The 20060-nt window shown below is 31.5% G+C and overlaps 1 protein-coding gene across 2 annotated transcripts; it reads left to right on the plus strand.

The window, feature by feature from the left end:
* Positions 1-1546: 1546 nt before the first annotated feature.
* Positions 1547-9250, plus strand: LOC130941953 (proline-rich receptor-like protein kinase PERK13). Of its 2 annotated transcripts, none has more exons than XM_057870599.1 (10): positions 1547-1967; positions 2684-2820; positions 3045-3142; positions 3446-3792; positions 4336-4767; positions 5228-5388; positions 6358-6431; positions 6992-7136; positions 7224-7373; positions 8916-9250. In XM_057870599.1, the coding sequence occupies exons 1-10, from the start codon at positions 1760-1762 to the stop codon at positions 8991-8993; spliced, it is 1830 nt and encodes a 609-aa protein (XP_057726582.1). In that variant the 5' UTR covers positions 1547-1759; the 3' UTR covers positions 8994-9250. The 2 variants fall into 2 exon arrangements, with proteins under 2 accessions (XP_057726582.1, XP_057726583.1); XM_057870600.1 differs by having other exon boundaries at positions 2684-2814.
* Positions 9251-20060: the final 10810 nt, after the last annotated feature.

The raw sequence follows: 20060 nt of genomic DNA on the forward strand, positions 1-20060 counted from the left end.
ATGGAGAATTCATGAAGAAATGAAGTTTTGAAAATCTGCCATGCGAGGCGTACGCGTGACCAGAATTCGTCAAGCGACGCACATGACAAGCAGCACGTGACCAACTTAGTGAAACACGCTGGGGTGATTTCTGGACCTGTAAAAGCCCAAATCCAACTCATTTCTGGTACTATTGAATCCAGGGATTTAGGGGAAATAAGGGCAATTAGTCATAGAATAGTTTTTACCATATTTTAGGTTAGAATTCTAGAGAGAAAAGCTCTCTCTTCTCTCTAGAAATTAGGATTTTAAATCACTTCTTTCCATAGATTTAGATTTCAATTATTGTTTTGATTTAGTTTCCTTTACTATTTCTTGTTCTTACATCTTTGCTCTCTTAGTTTCATTTGTTTATTTCCTTTATTTTGTTATTTTCATGTTTATGAACTCTTGTTAATTTTCATTTTCATTCATGCAATTTGATGTTTCTTTGGCTATTGTTGCTTAATTTAGTTGTTATTATTGTTTTCTTACATTTGGTAGCCATAAGTTTATATTCTTGCACTTTTATCATGCTTTTATTTTATGCCTTCCAAGTGTTTGATAAAATGCTTAGTTGGGTTTTAAAGTAGAATTTTGTACTCTTGGCTTGGGTTGAGTAATTAGAGACTTTTGAGTTATCAAATTCTTTTGTTGATTGGTGATTGAGGATTGCTAGTTGGCTTGAATTCTACTAAAGCTAATCTTTGATTAGGACTTGTGGAACAGAGTCAATTTTGCTCACTTGACATTTCTTCATTTGTTAGAGGTTGACTAAGTGAAAGCAAGAGACAATTACCATCACAATTGAGAATGATAATGAGGATAGGACTTCTAATTCTCATTCCTTGCCAAGACTTTTCTTAGTTGTAGCTCTATTTTCTTGTCATTTACATTTCTTGTCCCTTATTACAAAATCCCAAAAATACTTTCCTTCATAACCAGTAATTGAGCACTTGATTGCAATTCTTAAGGAGAACGATCCGGGAATTGATACTCCTAATTATTTTGATTTGTATTGTGACAACATTTTAAACTTTGAGAGTTAATTGTTTGTTTTGACTATACTTGCAACGAAATTCCTTTGAGAAATTCTAGACCGACAATAATCTATCAAGTTTACGGCGCCAAAAACTTGATAAAGGATAAATGTCAGTCTAGAATTTTAAATAATTATTAATACAATTAATATAAAAAATAATTATATACATATATAAAATTATTTTAAAATAATATATTAAAAATAAATTTGTTAAAAATTGGTTGAAATAGAAAAGGAATAAGTATCTATTGGGAGCATTTTAGAGAAGGTACAGCCAAGCTTGCGTCTTCACGTACCTCGTACTCTTCCTTATGTTAGCACTGTACAAGGCGGCAACCTAAGCACCTTCCAGACTCCAGAGTCATGTTTCCGTACAAAAGAATATCCTGAGCATATTATTTCTTGTTATCTTCACAGGCTGCACTTACTGATCATCCCACACATTTAGCTTAAGATGGTTATTATCATTGTTTTTGATGCCCAAAGAATAAGCTTAGCTTGTGTGTCCTGGGATTATTGGACAATCATTCATTCTAAAACAATTCAATACCAAAAATATCATGCTATGCACTCTTCTTTTTCACCACCCTCTCTGGAAACAATATTCAAGATTTAAGCATTATTCTCATTGTCACTTTCATCAGCATATAAAAGGGTGCGGTGCAAGAGTTCCATTGAAACACAGATATATTAGTGTACATGGAGAACCCTCATTCTTCTTCTTTTTCTTCTTCTTCTTGCTATGCTACTTCTTCTCCTTATGTTGTGATTGCATGCGACGCCACTAAGGACCGCAGCGAGAATGAGATTAAGCTAATCCTTGATAACATAAGAAAACAGGGCGATCTTCTCTCTGCTGGTGACAGGTTGCTTGTGTTCTGTGTATTGCATAGGGTGCTTAACCCCAGTGAGTGCTTTACCTTATTTATAACTAACACATATACAGTTTTCTGTCTTTATGTGCAAGGGTGTTATGTTCTCAGTTCTCCACATACACCAACTTTTAGCATATATAGATGAGTTTATGGTCATTCTTATTATTATGTTACGGTGGTTACAGAGATAATGGTATTTTAAAAATGTTATTAAAATTAAAATAATACTTTTTTATTATTAAACAACGTTTTCTAAAAAAAATTGCTTAAAAAATGTTTTTAAAATGTAAAAATAAAAATATATAACTTTAATTTTAACCACACTTACATAATCACTGTGACTGCAATAATATAGTCGTACTAGAATCCACTTGTATAGGCAGTATCTATATACATATTAGTTAGTTAGTTAGTTACTAGGGTGCTGATAAGTTTAGTTAGCTAACATTAATTAGTGAACGTGACAGACTAAGGTTATGCATATTGATTTAGTGATTATCTTACTCCTCCATTATATTTCTCTACATTTCATATATCATTACACAAAATTTTATCTCATCTCTCATTGAATTCTTAAACCAACTGAGCTAAGGATATTGCAAGGTTTCATAACACTGATTCACATCAGCTATAACTCTTGTGTGTGTGAAAATGTGTAAGCAGCGAAAGCTAAGCTACCAAAGTAGAGACACATTTCCTTCAATATGTCTTACTGATTTTGTGACCCTTGTGTTCCTTTCTATGGCAGTGGGGTACCAGACCATAGCATGCCCTGAGTCTATGTTTGGTACGAACTTTCGAGCAATGGAGGAACAAGTTAAAAAGAAAGCCGATGCATATGCAATTGAGCTTTTATCAAGTCATGAAGAATTTAAAAGTGTAGGGGTATGATAAATTGTAAAAGAACTTTGCAAATATCATGCTATTATCACCATAGTCATAGATAGTTAAATGAAGAGTGAAAGAAACACAGGATTCTGAAGTACAGAGTATCAAAGGATAATTGAAGAGTGAAAGAAACACAAGATTCTTGCATATAGCATTTTTACATTACAGTAATATTTTTCTTTATTTATGTTATGGTAATTGACTCTGCGTTTTATGTCCAGGTTAGCGTTGAAGTTAAAGTCACTGCAGGTTTTCCTCTTAGACAGGTTATTTTACAGGAGGTTACAAGATACAATGTATCATGGATTATACTTGATAGGTATGACCTTGTATCTCTTATAGAAAGGACTCAATAATTTTTACATTTTTAACACTTTCATTGTTTCTATTTTTTCCCTTTCTTCTATTAGGTTCTTTTATCAATTGAATTCTCTCCGAAAAGAATCTAACAAAACCAAATTCCACTTGAAGTTGGTTATGATGTTAGGCTTCCCTTGTATTTTGTGTCATAAAAATTTCTAGTTCAATCTTTTACTTACCCTCCAAAGAGTATATTTCTTCCACCTTTTCGGATGCTCCTTATTTCAAATGATTTTTAATGAAATTTGGCAAATTTGGACAGGCACCTTCGGCGCGACATGAGATTCTACCTGAACAGGATACCATTCAGGGTTGGATTGGTTAAAGATGACTTCTCTGTGGATATCTGGAGATCCCATCATGCAAACATTACAACAATCACGGAAACAAAGCCTGTCTATTCCTTTTACAAGTTTGTCTCTTTAGCAGATTGCCAAAGTATTGAAGACATTGAACAACAATCTATTATCTCTTTCAAAAGTTATCCCCATATGTTAACTTCTTCAGATACCTCTGTCATGATTAAGAGCTATACAAAGCATTCAAATGCTGATGTATGGGAGCAGAGTTCTTCACTAGAATCTGGACCTTCTAAGCATGAAAGATCAGGTTAGGGAACTTGTTTGAATTCTTACTTGCATGCATAAGTATGCTTTTTATAAGTGTGTTAGCGATATAACTATTTATATATTTTTTTTATCAGCTTAAGTTTTTAGAAATAGTATCATGTAGTGTAGTATCAAAGTTTCTACAATCAAAAAGGTTAGAATTCGATCCTTATTGTCCCCTAAAAGAGAAAAAGAATAGTATAAGACAAATAAAAAAGAAGAAAATAAAGTCTATGCAAAATTCACTCAATTTAAATATTAGAATAGGGTAGGGTAGAATAGGATTTAAAATTTTAGGGTGTGAATAGGATTAGGATCAACCCTAAGATAGCATAGAGTTTTAATGAAATTTTTAATCTACGGATAGGTACCCATTGTCAGTCCTACAAAAGAAGTTCTTGTGTGAAGGAGCATATTAGAAATATAATCATTGTGTACTTTCTTTTATCAGCTTAAACTTTGGACAGACTCCATGACAATAAGTATTACTTCACACAGCTGGGCCTCATTTGGGATTAAATTAAGTTTTTTGACAATCTTCCAGGCGTAAGCATGAAAGGAGAACATAAGCATAGCGATAACTCTCATGTTGGGCAAAAGCAAGGAGGCTCTACACCACCACTTCTTTGTTCTGGATGCAAGATAAGGACGGAATTGTCTGTGAATGAGTTGACGAGGTTTACCTATTCTGAAATACAGCAAGCAACAAATGATTTTTCAAAGGATAACCTAATAGGTGAAGGTGGATATGGTCATGTTTACAAGGGTGTTCTTAAAGATGGACAGCAAATTGCAGCAAAGGTAAGGAAAGAGGAAAGCTCACAAGGCTCTTCGGAGTTTCATTCCGAGGTGTATGTCTTAAGCTTCGCTCGCCACAAGAATATAGTTATGCTATTGGGTTTTTATTGCAAAGAAAACCGAAATATTCTTATATACGAGTATATCTGCAATAGGTCCCTTGGTTGGCACTTATTTGGTAAGTGGTTATAGTTTTTTATTGGTTTGTTTTATCTTATGTTTTTATTCTCTTGGTGTTATCTAACAGGGAAGTTTATTAGGAGGTTAGATAGTTAGTTATATATTTGTAGTTAGAAATCTAACTTAACTAACTACAATAACTAACCGGTTAACTTGTTAACTAACTTGCCATGTCAGATAACACTAGGAGCAAATACATACATATATATATATTATATATATATATATATATATATATATACGACTCATTCTAATATAGTAATATGTTTATATTATGATGGTTAATAACGTTTTTTATTATTTAATAATATTTTTTTAAAATATTATTAAAAAAATATGACGTTAATTTTACAATACTTGTATAGTGATAGTATAAACATATTAAAATTCACCTATTATATATATTCTATTTTCTTAAGAACCAGATTTGTAATTATATGAATTTCATTTTTTTGAAGACAAAAGTGCTCCCCTTCTGGAGTGGCAACAAAGGTATGAAATTGCCATCGGAACCGCAAAGGGATTGCGTTTTCTGCATGAGGAATGCCGTGGAGGTCCTATTATTCATCGTGACTTGCGACCATGCAATATACTTCTTACTCATGATTATGTTCCCATGGTACGGTAAACTAAACTGGAACAATTTGCTTCATTCTCTCTCAACAAAATGTTCATGTATATCTTACACTTTCATTCATGTGGCTCTACTCGGTTCACACTTTGGATATCTTACACTTTTTGCTGTGTTACTATCAATTTAGCATTGAACAATGTTAAAGAATTAGTATAATATGTATTATTTTTAATCAACGATTAATGATATTTAAAAATATAATGTTAGAGTTAAACTAACGCTGCTAGACTATTAGCTAAAAATGTTAAATGACCAATATAAATTCAAATTATTGACCCTCAAATTTTTTTATTTGGCATTTCTTGGGTAGTAATTAAAATGGGGTTTGACATAGTAATTCAGCTTTTCTGCTCCAATCATATTCCAACTATTTCTTCACTGTGCTCAGTAACTTAGTGCAATGACTAGATAGAATTTCCATTTTCTCTTTAATATTCCACACTGTTCTAAATCAGACAATGGAGATGGGATAGTAAATTACTCCAACACCCCAGAAGAGAAAATATACAGATGGTGAAAAAAAAAAATCTTCCGTTAGGCACTATTTCAATATGATGAAAATTCTCTTGTAGTTGTTTTTATGTAAAATTGACTATTAAAACTATTAAATAATAATTTAGTTAAACTTGTTAAATCAACTCATAATTTTCAAATATTATCTTCATATCATGGTGAATTTTCACCTTTCAACATTGTTCGTGCTAAAAATAAATTTATTTGCTCGCTGGTATATGCTGAATTATTTTCATGGTTTTCTCAAGTTGATTTCCCGGTTCTAGATGAATTTAAAACTTTAAATTATCCTCCATTGTAACTTTTGTTGAGTGATGTATAGTAGATATTTTGGTGCTTAAACAAAAGATGTTTAATTTGCTGAATAGTATTATATATACGAACCTAGTTATTATTAGCGTTAGCAAATTTTCTTTCAATTAAGTGGTGTTACAAATGCAGCTAGGTGACTTTGGCCTTGCCAAATGGAGGAACGGTGATGGTACTATGCACACCAGGATAATGGGCACAATAGGGTGAGGATTTTTTCAAACCTTTTGACTTTCTGAATAAAGGTGGGATTGTGAGTTAAGACATTCAAGTATTAGATGGGAGAAAGGTGAGAAAGTTTAGGGGAAATATTTTTATTAAAATTTAATCATTATTTAATTATTAAAAAAATAAATAATTTTATATTATTAGATAAAATTTTAGATCATTAAAAATATTAATAATAATTAATAATAACTATAAATCATAAAATTTACTTATCTTTAACACTTTTCAAAAAAGTATTAGGAGTCAACATTACTGTTAATATTGCAACCGTTACTCAACATAAAAAAAATCTGAAATTATTAAAGATAAAAATATGTAAAATAAAAAATATCCGATATTAAAACTCAACAAAAACTTTATATTAGATTTATTTAGCAATTTGTTATAGTATTAGTAAAAATTGACTGCTATAATAATAATTTTATAACATTATTCATTATAAAAGGAGTAAAAGAAAAAAGATTTGAAATAAAGTTGCATTTCTTTTCATCTCTTTCTTTATTCTTTTAATTTTATTTATTTATTTATTTTTATGTAGATACCTATCTCCAGAGTATGCTGAAACCGGTGTAGTTTCTGAGCGAACAGATGTGTATGCATTTGGCATCGTTTTGTTACAACTGATTTCAGGACACAAGGTCTCCAATTTCCGCAATCCAGAACAACAATCTCTCAGACAATGGGTATCTTCTCTTCTAAATAATACATTTAATTATGTATGAACAAAATTCACATAAACGAATTAATTAAGGGTGAATGGGAGCTTGTAGGCTATGCCAATCATTGAGTCGTTGGCTTTACACGAACTGATTGACACTCGTCTTGGGAACTCATATGACACGTATCAACTATACCTCATGGCCAAAACCGCATTCTTCTCCGTCCAAATAGAGCCTCATGACCGTCCTTCAATGGGAGAGGTATTATCGAATCTCAATCTGTCTATTAATTTACTTATTTTATAGGATAAAATTAACAGTTTCGTGTTTATGTCAAATCTTAATTTGGTTTTTAACACGTTTTACAAGTTTTATTTTTGTTTAAAAAATTTAAATATTTTATTTTAATTTTAAAAAAATTTTAAACGAATTCAATGTTATTTCACTATTAAATTTAATACAAACAATTTATATATTAAAAAATTAATAGCATTTGATTTTAATATGTAAGTAAAATTAATTCATTAATGATCACTAATATAAAAATATTTTCTTTAATTTTAAAACGTTGATGATTAATTGTTAGGTAGAGTTTTATTAAAAAAAATTAAAGAAAATAAGTATTATAAAAAGATTTTAGTTATGTTTTTTTAACACATAAAAAAAATATAACTTAATTAACTAATAATATTATTAACGTCTACTCACTCATTCTGATAACTAATAAAATGTCAAATTTAATCGTAGATTCTCATTGAACTTGTTTAAAATCTTTTGGGACATAAATAGGATATTTAAAATGTTAGGAATCAAATTAAAATTTGATTCAAATATTAAAGACTAAAATAATATTTTATTCTATTTTATATTTTAATTAAAAGCTATTTAATTCAAAATTTAAAAATAATAAAAAATACTTTTTAATAAATAACATATAATAAAAAGTCGTTTTATTTTAAACTTCACTTAGATAATTAGATTTGTCTTTGCTTTTGTTTTTCACAAAGTTTATTAATACATGCTATAAATGTTGCTAGGTTTTTAGTGATTAACAATCATGGACAAATACACTAAAATTCAATCATCAATCAGTCGTTACGTGTAAAAATATATATTCGGTACTTTATAAATTTTTTTCATTTTACTTTTATAAGCAAGTTTGATTATTCGTTTATTGCAAATTTAATTATTTTAGTGGTTCATTAGTTAAAAAAATATGTAAAAAAAATATGCATAAATATATAATAAAAACTGAATTTTAGTATAGCAAATTCTACTATAACTATACTATAGTACCTATAATGACTAATATAAGTGTCATTAAAATTAAAATCATACTTTTTTATATTTTAGTAATATTTTTAAATAATATTTTTTAAAAAGTGTTGTTTAATAATTAAAAAATATTATTTTAATTTTAACAACATTTTTTAAAATACCATAGTCACGATAATTACCATAATATTATCATACTAGAATGATCTTTTTAATATACCAGAAATGTTTTTTATTAATTAACTATAACACCAGTTTAATTTTGATATTATATTATTAGCCTATGTTACTTCTAAAATTTTTTATTTGATTTAATTTTTATATTATGACTCATTATTATCAAAAAAAAATGAATCCAATTCATATTTCAAAAGTTATATATATATGTATAGAAGCATTAACAATAATGTATCAGAGTTTAAAGACAATGTAGCGCTGTATATATTTGCATAATAATATTGGATTTCTTTCTATATATGTAGTATGAATAATATTACATTGACAACATGTGAAACGCTTGTAACTCAGGTTGTGCGCCTTCTTGAGGGAGAAAGTAAAAACTTTCACACAATAGGAGAGGAATTGTTGCCAAAATATAACAGCTAAGGAAAACGGGAGAAAGCTAAGATCTTGACAAGTTATGCAAGTAGCCACAATTGATAATGGAGATTCAAGTGTAAAATTTGGGAAACTCTGGTTATTGGTGTGTGAACCATAGTATGATGGTTACTTATTAGAAGAAAAAGAAGACTTTAAAAATAAACAGTGCACCAGTTATTTTAATCGTTGATTTTAATTAATATATATTATATATATTTTTTATAATTCAGATTAACGATTAAAATGATTGGAGCACCGATACTCTCGATGCACTTGAAATGTTTTCTATATGATTTTACTTCTGATATGATGTATGATAAAGCAGAATGATATTTTTTTTCTAAAATGATATTGTTTAACAAGAAATATTAGAGGATTAACAAATTTTTTTTATTTATAGTTATGAATCATTAATGTTTAAAAGTATAGATAAAGTATATTATTGGATTATCAGACTAAAAAATTAAATTAATGATTAAATGATAATAAAAGTAATAAATTTTTATGATTTCCTAATATTTTTCTTATTTAATTTATGGAGCTTTCTAGGATGGTAAAAATATATTTTAGTATTTGAAAGATTAAGATAGATAATAAAATCAGGCGTGAACGCGGATCAGATCGGATCGGATATGACCAAAATTTCGATCCGATCCGCACTAAAATCATCGGATCGGATCCAATATCTGCAGTTTTTAAATTTGGATTCGATCCGATTCGATCCGCACATTTGTGGATCGGATCGGATATATCCGCAAAACACAAAATTATTTTTAATAGCTTATTTTTATTAAAAAAATATCAATAAAATTCATTTTTTCTATTCTTTTAAATATGTTTACTCTTAAAATAATATTAAACATACCTTTCTTAAATAATAAATTAAAATAATGTAACATATACGATAATTATTAGTTGAAATAAAAAAAATATTTATTTATTTATTTCTTTAATTTTGCGGATACGCGAATATGCTGATCGGATATGCGAATATACTGATCGGATATGCAGATATCTACACAAAATTCGCAATCCGATCCGATCCGATCCGATATCTTGCGGATCGAATCCGATCCATGAACACCCCTAAATAAAATTGGTAATAATTTGAGGCTCTTTTATAAATATAGATTTTAAGCATATGAACTCATTCCGATCATCACTTGCACTGAATCAACAAGTTTATATCTTTTAATACCGTCAACAATGGCTGCCAAAGATTAAGAAAAAACATAACAATAATCAAATATCATTACTAAATTCAATGTTTCCACACCATAAATCAAATATTTTTCAAAAGGAATTGTTTGAAAATAACATTAAGATCAATCACAAATTGCAGATACAAAAACTTCTACTCAAAATCAAATAAAAAGATAAAAAAAAAATAGAAAAATCAAAATGAAAATTGAAGTAATGAGTATCATGTTCATAAACAAATTGGATATTGTACACATTTTTAACTCTTCAAAAAAGGGTCATCACTTTTTTCATCAATAAACTCAATTAGAGACAAGAAGCATAAAATTGTAGGGGTGTGCATGGTTTGGTTAATCCAAAAACCAAACCAGTTTTTTGGTTAACCAAAAATATAGTATTGGTTAATTAACCAAATTGGTTTTACATGATGAAACCGGTTATTAACCGGTTAGTGAAATTTAAAACCGGTTTTTAACCGGTTATTAAAACAAAAACCGGTTTTTAAAAAATAACCGGTTTTTATATAAAAAAACCAGTTTTTATATAAAAAAACCGGTTTTTATATTAAAAAACCGGTTTTTACATTAAAAACCGGTTTTTACACTAAAAACCGGTTTTTACACTAAAAAATTGGTTTTTATACCATAAAATTGGTTTTTACATGTAAAAATAAATTTTTACACAAAAATTGATATTTTTACATAAAAAAACCCAAACTTTTTGAACCTTTTTTTAATTGAATTTTTTTAATCTAATTTTTTTTCTTTCTAAATGATACGAGTAACATTTGTAAATAATGAAATCCCTTCCATTGCTTTTGTTCCTTTTTCTTTCTTATCTCTTTTCAGCATTTTCTATAAATAATTTTTTCTAATATAAATAATTTTCTTTCTAATGATACGAGTAACTTTTTCTTATCTCCTTTTCTCTCCCCCTCCTCTTCTCTCTTCCTTCTCTCTTTCTCTTTCTCCCCTTCCATTCTTTCTCCCCCTCCCCTCTCTTTCTCTTCCTCTCTCTATCTCTCCCCTCTCTTTTATTTCTCTCTACCCCCCCTCCTTTCTCTCTCCACTTCTCTTCCTTCTCTCTCTCTCTCTCTCTCCCATTTTTCTCTCTCTCCCCTTTCTCTTTATCTATCTCTCTCTCCCTTTCCCATCTTTCTCTCCCTCCCCTTTCTTTCTCTCTATCCTTCTCTCCCTCTCTCTCCCCATGCTCTCTCTCTCTCCCCTCCTCTCCCTCTGTCATTCTCTCTCTCCTCCTCTCTTTTCTTTTTCTCCTTCTCTTTTTCTATCTCTCTCTCTCCTTCTCTCTCCCCATCCTTTTTCTCCCCTCCCTCTTTTTCTCTCTTTGTCCTCTTTCTCTCTCTTCGTCTCTTTCTCCTATCCTTCTTCTCTCTTCTTATCTCTCTCCTTTTTTCTTTCTCCTCCTTTATCTTCTCCTCCTCTCTCTCTTCTCTCTCGCTTTAGAGAGAAGAGGAGAAAAGAGATAGAAGAGGGATAGAGATTGAGAGAAGGTTGAGAGAGAAAGAGAAAAGAGAGAGTAAGAAAAAAAAGAGGAGAAGAAGAGAAAAGTAAGAGAGGAAGAGGAGGAGAGAGAGAAAATGGGATAGAGATAAAGAAGAAAAAGAAAGAGAGAGGAGTGAGAGAGAAAGAGAGAAAAGAAAAGAAAAGAGGGAGAGAAAGAGAGGGGAGGGAAATGAGAGAGAGAGAGAGAGGAAGGAGTGGAGAGAGAGAGAGAGAGAAGGAGAGGAGAGGAGAGAGATAGGAGGGGAGAGAGAGAGGATGAGAGATAGAAAAAGAGGAGAGATGATTAAAGAGAGGAGAGAGAGGAAGAGAGAGAAGTGATGGGGAGAAAGAGGACAAGGAGAAAGAGAGAGGCAGTGAAAGAGCGGAGAGAATGAGAGAGAGACAGAGAGAGAGGTAGAGAGAGGGAGAGAAGGAGAGAGAGAAAGAGGAAAGGGGAGAAAGAGAGAGGGAGAGAAAGATAGAGAGACAAGGGAGAGAGAAAGAAAGCCGAGGTGGAGAGAGATAGAGAGAGAGAAAGAGAAAGAGGGGAGAGAGAGAAAGAGAGGAAGAAAGGGAAGTAGAGAGACAAGGGAGAGAGGGGATGAGAGAAAGAGGGAAAAAGAGAGAGAGAGAGAGAGAGAGAGAGAGAGAGAGGAAGAGGAGATAAAAAGAAAAATGAGTGAGAGAGAGAGAGAGAGAGAGAGAGAGAGGGGGGAGGAAGGAGGAGAGAGAGGGAGAGGGGAGAGAAATAGGGGAAAAAGAAGAGAGATAAGGAAAGAGAGAATAGAGAGAGAGAGAGGAGGGGGAGAGAGAAAAAGGAGAGGACAAAGAGGAGGAGGAGAAAGAGGAAAATGAGAGAGAGAGGAAGGTGAAAAGGGAAAAAGAGAGATAGGAGAGAGAGAGAGAGAGAGAGAGAGAGAGAGAGGAAGGGGGAGAGAGAGAGAGAGAGAGAAAGAATATGTAATTTGGTTTTGAAATTAGGTTTTGATTTTAATTTGGTTTTGGTTTTGATTAACCTGTTAAAAACCGGTTTTTTTAAATTTGGTTTTGGTTAACCAATTTTAAAAAATATAGATATGGTTTTTAAAATAGTTTTATTAAACTGGTTAACCAAAATGTGGTTATGATTTTTTAACCGGTTAACCACATTTTGGTTTTTTTATGCACACCCCTACAAAATTGCATAAGTCGAACTTATAGGAATGCAAAAATCACATACAAACTTAAAACCAACGGAAAGTAATCTTCTATTTTTATACTTATTCATATAATCTAATAGGATGAAGGGCCCAACAAATAAAACAGAATTGGGTGCTGATATGGCACAAGAGCAGCAAAAATAGATAAAGGGTTGCAAATCACAGAAAGAAATCCAAATTCTGTTATTAATGGGAACCACTTAAGTGACAATTTACACAGCATAGTGCTAAGAAGTAGGAGCAAACATAAAATTACAAATAGACTCCTGAAAAGCTATCTTTGTTATGTAAATTGTGGTATTGATCTCTCTTTTTCTCTGGCTCCTTTTGGAGGTATTTCTTCTTCTCTAGCTCATTTTTTCCTCTCTTAATATTCTGCAGGTGCTAAAGCTCTCAGTGGAGGCCCTGACTCTATCTTCTATTCCTTCATTTTATATTTGAAATTTTCTTATGTCAATATACAATTACTTTTGGATCATAGATAATTTTCATTACTTGTTATTCCATTTACATTTTATCAATTGATAAGCATTCATCTGTTATTTCATTCGTGCTTTAACATTTGGTGCTTTCATTCTTATGAAGATGATGGATGCCTATATTCGCAAATTGTTTGAGTTGGTGGCACAAAATTGGTAACAGATTCATCAAATGTTAGAGGCCAACGGTTCTACACCATTTGTTACAATAGATCCTTCAAAAATTGGACAAACAACCAATTGTGGTTGATGCTAGTCTATGGTTTGAACTCGCGAATAGAGACACCACACCAACAACATCAACAACGTGTTAGCATTGCTCCGCCATACCGTGGTTTCAAATGACTCAGTGTCATACTCTATTGAATCACCTTGTGAATCTCTCTTCAAGCTTATTTTATGAGTGGGTTATGTTAGGATATCCATCGTGTAGTGAGCTGGCTAGACTTTATGAAGATAAAAAGCACACCCTCTTTTTGTCCTAACCATGAAATGCCCTAATCAACATTTCGTGCTCTATCGGATGAAGCAAATTCTCTAGCATAGCAGCAACCACTTGATGGTATCAGGTAAAAGACCTGTACTATTTATCCATTAATGCAATGAAGGGAGAACCTGAGATGATACAGGTTTCAATGCCCTCAGGACAGCTATCACCACTCTTCTAGACTTTGTTATGCCATTTGTATTGAAAACTGATGCATCAGGAATTGGTGTGGATGCAGTTTTAAGCCAAGACAAACATCCTATTGCATTTTTCTCTAAGAAACCGAGTCCTTTAATGCAGTGACAGTCTTCCTATACTCGTGAGCTATATGTCATCACCGAGGCTATTGCAAAATTTCACCATTATCTATTTGGTAAATCGGACCAAAAAGCCTAATCAATCTTTCCACACTTCTGAGCAACAAAAATGGTTGCACAATATAAACCCGGTGTGGATAATTTAGCACTGCTTTTTCACTGCCAGAACCCATTGGTTGCAGCAATTAAAAGATGAAGTTGTTTTAAATTCTGATTTGCAGTAGATTTGTCAACTTCGCCAGAACTAAGGTATGCAGCACTTGTATTATCATATTAGGAATGGGTTGCTGTTTTGGAAACATAAGTTGGTAATTCTAAGTGACAGTCCCTTGATTGGCATAATTCTCCATGAATATCATGACTCAGTAGTGCAAGGACATTCTGGAGTGGCTAAGACAAATGCAATAAATTATCAAAGACTATGTTTTGGGTTGTGCTATTTGTTAGAATAAATACCCTGCTGGTTTACTTCATCCGCTACCCATTCCATCGCAAATTTGGGAGGCTATGTGTATGGATTTTATTATGTCCTTACCCCCATTCCATATATTGATAGGCTTACCAAACATGCTCATTTTATTCCTTTGAAACGGGCTTCACCAACAAGATAGTCGCTAACAATTTTCTTAATCATGTGATTAAGTTACATGGCTTCTCAGCCATCATCATATCCAATAAAGATAAAATCTTCATTAGTGGGGTACTCAATTGGCTATAAGCTCATCCTATCACCCATAAATTGATGGTCAAAGTGAGGTGTTGAATCAAACATTAGAGATATACTTGCGATATTTTTGTTTTGCTAATCCCAAGAGTTGGGTAAGAATGCTCCCATGGGCTCAATATTGGTACAACACATCATTCTACTCCAGCATCAAAATGCGTCCCTATAAATCTCTATATGACAGAGATTCTCTTTCTCTAGTTAAATATGGATGACCAAGGATATGATTGAAGAGAGAGATAAACTCTTAGTGCATCTCAAGCAAAATCGACAAAGATCTTAATTATTTATGAAACACATTGCTTATAGTAAACACAGATTTGAGGAGTTTCAGGTTGGAGATTTAGTTGTTGTTAAGTTACAACCATATCGCCAATAATCTGTGGTATTGCGTAAGCATCAGAAATTGAAGATGCGCTATTTTAGCTCTTTTAAAATTTTTAATAAATTGAGCACAATGACATATTGGCTAGAGTTGCCAGAAGCGATAAGAATTCACAATAGCAATACCTACCATTACTATTTCACATTTTCTTGCTAAACAAGTTTCAGGGGATTTACAGTAGCAATACCAACCATTACTATTTACTATTTAGAATTTGGTCCATTGTTCAGTCCTACTAAAATCATTGGGTCACAAAACATCCTTAGAGGCAACAAGAATTTTTCAAGTGTTAGTCCAATGGCATGAAAATTCTGCAGACTTTGCTACTTGGAAAGATGTTGATGAAATTCTCAACAATGATCCTAATCTTAACATTGAGGACAAGGTTAATTTTTAAGGAGAGGATAACAATAGGATGAAGGTCCCAGCAAATGAGGCAAAATTGGATGCTGATATGGCACAAACGCAACAAATGGATGAAGAGTTATAAATCACAGAAGGAAATCTGAATTCTGTTAGTAAGGGGATCAATTACGTGGCAATTCACATAACATAGTGCTAAGAAGAGAGAGCAGAAATAGAATTACAAATAGACTTCTGAGTTCTGAGAGACTATGTTTGTTAATTGTAGTATTGTTCTTTCTTTCTCTTTTGACTCTTTTTGGAGATATTGTCCAATTTGATTTTGACTTATAAAATTATTTACAGACTAGTAAATACTATTTTTGTTCTAAATGTTTATATTTTATTTCAAAATTGTTATTAACATTTGGTGCTAATATTACGCTGATATTTCAATATATTTCAATTATATCCTGAAATAGATAACATATAAGGGTTATTATGTATTAGTGACACATTAACATACATTGAATAATATTAACCCTCAAAACTATAATTAAAAAATATTAGAGTAATTCTAATGAAGTGATTTTATGGTATCACTTTTGATAATTTTAAAAAGTAAACTGATTTAGAATTGAAATCTGCATTAAAATGTATAAATAAAATAAAATTGATTTTACCTTAGAGAAATAATATCATTTTGATGAAAAATTAATAAAATTTTATCATTTATATAACTATGTTGATAAAATAATTAAAATAATATAAAATTTTAATTGAACTGAAATCAAGTATTGAAGTAACAAATCTCATTTTTACTTTCAAATAATTATTTATGACATATGACCCATAAACGATAATGTATCATTTTGGTAGGACTCAAAATGAAATTGAACTTAAAATAATAAAAATAGCATTAAAATTACTCTTAGAAACAAAATGAAAAGAAATTAACATTAGAGATATTCTTAAAAATTTTTCGAAAATTGAGTAAATGACCATTCATGACGATTAAAAGTTTAGTCATTGATAAATCTATCCACAAAAAAAATAAATAAAATTGACGTTGTATCCATAAAAACTATTTAAATCCTAAAAAATTATTTAAAATTTTAAAATTAACCATTCTTTCTACCACTCTTTTTATTTTAATCTCGAACTGACTTTTTTCATTTCCTCGTCATTCTCCCCTTATACCTTCTCTCTCTGCTACTCTTTTCATCATCTTTCTTTCTCCTTCTTCACCTTCTATGTCTGTGTATCTCTCTCCCTCTCTTATGAATTATTTTATAGTTTTATTTAACTCTATTTGTTACATTCTTACATTATTTTTGTCTTTTATAAAATTTTTCTTTTAGCAAAGATAGGTCTTTATTAATGTAATAAAATAAAATGGATAGTTCTAAGTAGGAACAAATAGCAAGTCTGGAATATTCAAAAAATATACAGTCACTTGAGAAAAGAGAAAAAATATCGAAACACGAAAAAAAAAACTGCAATGTGAATTTATAATCCAAAGGTTGTTCATGATGTTCTCTAAACCTATGAAAATTTTTTTAATTAGGGATGACTTTGTCTTTAAAAATTTTTAGATTTTTCGTTGTCCAAATACACCATAAAATGAAGATAGTAAGGTGATGCGTGAGCATCTTATACCCTTTTCTAGTTGTTTTTATATTATTTTTAGTTAGATTTTATTAAGTTTTATTATGTTTTAGTGCAAAATTCGTCTTTGAATGTTACTTTGAGTTTTTCTCTTTTTTTATTATTTTAGGTGAAATTCAGAACAATTTGGAGAAGGCTAGAGTAAGAAACGAAAAAGCTGCCAGCTCCCCCTTGGGCGCTGAACGCCCAACCTGGCATTCAACGCCAACAAGGGGGCTAGATTCAGAAGCGTGCACTCCTCTTTGGGCGTTCAACGCCCAATCCTAGCATTGAACGCCAGCTTGCTGTCTGACGAGAGGATTTTTGCTAGTAAAGAATTTCTTAGAAATAATCACGTTGTAAGTATAGCTTCTAAACTAACAGAGAATTCTTTCGTACAAAAGTTTTGGTTGTCACTAAAGCAAACCCAATAAAATTTATAACCGAAGTATTGAAATCTCGGGTCGTCTCTCAAGGAATTACAGGGAGATATGATTTATTATTGGTTATGGAAAAGTATCTTTTGGGTTTTTTGAAAGGTTTGAACAAGAAATTTAGATGGCAAGAAAATAACTAATAAAGCTCTTGGCAGGTTTTGAGAACTGGAAATCCTGTCCTAGTTATCCTTATCACTTGTGATGAGAATGTTTATTTCTCCCTCTTAGTTAACCCTTATTAAATAAAGGAAAGTCAAGTGGACTAATCAGTTTGATTCCTCAAATCCTAGTCAACTCCTATGGAAAGACTAGCGTTAGAGGAATCCAAACCAATCAGCAAATTCCAATTTTCAATCAACAGCTGAGTTTGATAGCTCAAGTGTAACCAAATACTCAACCAAAGCAAAGGGAGGAGAAAAATCTAAATTATTTATATCCTAAATAGAAGAAAGTAATCATAAATCTGAAATACCTCAAATTATATTAAATAGAAAATCAAATTAAACATAGGAATCCATAAACCAAATTGGAAAAATAAATAAACTAAAGTAATAGAATAAATAGAAGTAGAAGAGAAATTAAATTAAAGGAACATTGAACCTGAAATTGTGAAGAAGAAATTCTAATCCTAAAAGAAACCCTAAATCCTAAAACCTAAGAGAGAGGAGAGAGCCTCTCTCTCTAGAAAACTACATCTAAAACCTAAATTGTGAATAATGAATGTTCTCTCTATGAATGGATGCATTCCCCCACTTTATAGCCTCTAATCTATATTTTTTAGGCTGAAAACTGGGTCAAAAATAGCCCAAAAATTGCCCCCATCGATTTTTGATACGTCCAGCAAGCGGCAAAGTCATGCGTACGCGTCATCCATGCGTATGCGTGGATTGAGTTTTCTCCAGGTCACGCGTGCGCGTGATCCACGCGTGCGCGTTGTCTATCTTTAAGGCAGCTATGGCAAATTATATATCGTTGCGAATCCGCGAATGTTAGCTTTCCAATGCAACTGAAACTGCATCATTTGGACCGCTGTAGCTCAAGTTATGGTCAATTTAGTACCAAGAGGTCAAGCTGGACAGCTTTAGCGGTTCCTTCAGTTTCTTGTATTCCTTCCACTTTTGCATGCTTACTTTCCATTCTTTAAGTCATTCCTGCCATGTAATCTCTAAAATCACTTAACGCGTATATCACGGCATCGAATGGTAATAAGAGAGGATTAATATTAGCAAATATAAGGCCAAAGAAGCATGTTTTCAATCATAGCACAAAATCAGGAAGGAAAACGTAAAACATGTGAATTGTATGAATAAGTGTGAGAATAATGGATAAAATCCACTAGATTAAGCACGGGATAAACCTTAAAAATGGGGTTTATCAACCTCCCCACACTTAAACATTAGCATGTCCTCATGCTAAGTTCAAGAGAACTAAAAGAGTGAAAAGGAATGGTAAGACTTATGAAATGCAACCTATGAATGCAATTATATGCTAAGATGTTTCTATCTACTTGGTTAAAAGTAAATAAGTTCTCCAAGACAAATATAATTCAGATTCCACTAATTTAAACCATACAGTAAAGACAAGTAAACTTGTGAGAAGACAGCTCATGAAAGCAGTGAACATAGAATCAGGCATTGAACCCTCACTCGTAGTGTATATGCACTCTAATCTCTCAAGTGTCTAGGGTTAATCACTCTACTCTTTCCTAGTCATGCTTTCTAAACTTTGTTCTTCATCTAACCAATCAACAAAAATTTAGTATACCAATGCAAACATCATGAGGTCTTTTCAGGGTTGTAATGGGGCTAAGGTGAGGGTGAGGATATATGTATAGTCAAGTGAGCTATAATATGAATCTTTAATTAACCTAAGCTTTCACCTAACATACACACACACTCTATGTAACTCTAAATTCATGTCCAACTACCCATAATTCCCACTTTTTGCATTACATACTCATGTACCAAATATTTCTTTTGATTTTATCACATATGCATTGACCTTTCATTAAACTTAACATTGGGGTAATTTTGACCCCTATATATTTATTATATATATATATATATATATATATATATATATATATCTTTTTCTTTTTCTTTTTTTTGAAAATATAAAAGCAAACATAACATATCAATGCATATGATTTTTTTTTTGGATTTTTCTGGTCTCACATGAGTAGGCACCCAAATTTCCAATATTTAAATAAAATAGAAACATAAAACATTCCCTATTAACCCAGGTTTTCCACAGTTTCCCCACACTTAGTTGACACACAATCTCTATCTTAAGCTAACCAAAGATTCAATGGGATAATTAATTATTTTTCTGCTTAAGGCTAGTGATGTGGTAAA

The sequence above is a fragment of the Arachis stenosperma genome, chromosome 7 (assembly GCF_014773155.1).
Source record: "Arachis stenosperma cultivar V10309 chromosome 7, arast.V10309.gnm1.PFL2, whole genome shotgun sequence".
Classification (NCBI taxonomy): Eukaryota; Viridiplantae; Streptophyta; class Magnoliopsida; order Fabales; family Fabaceae; genus Arachis; species Arachis stenosperma.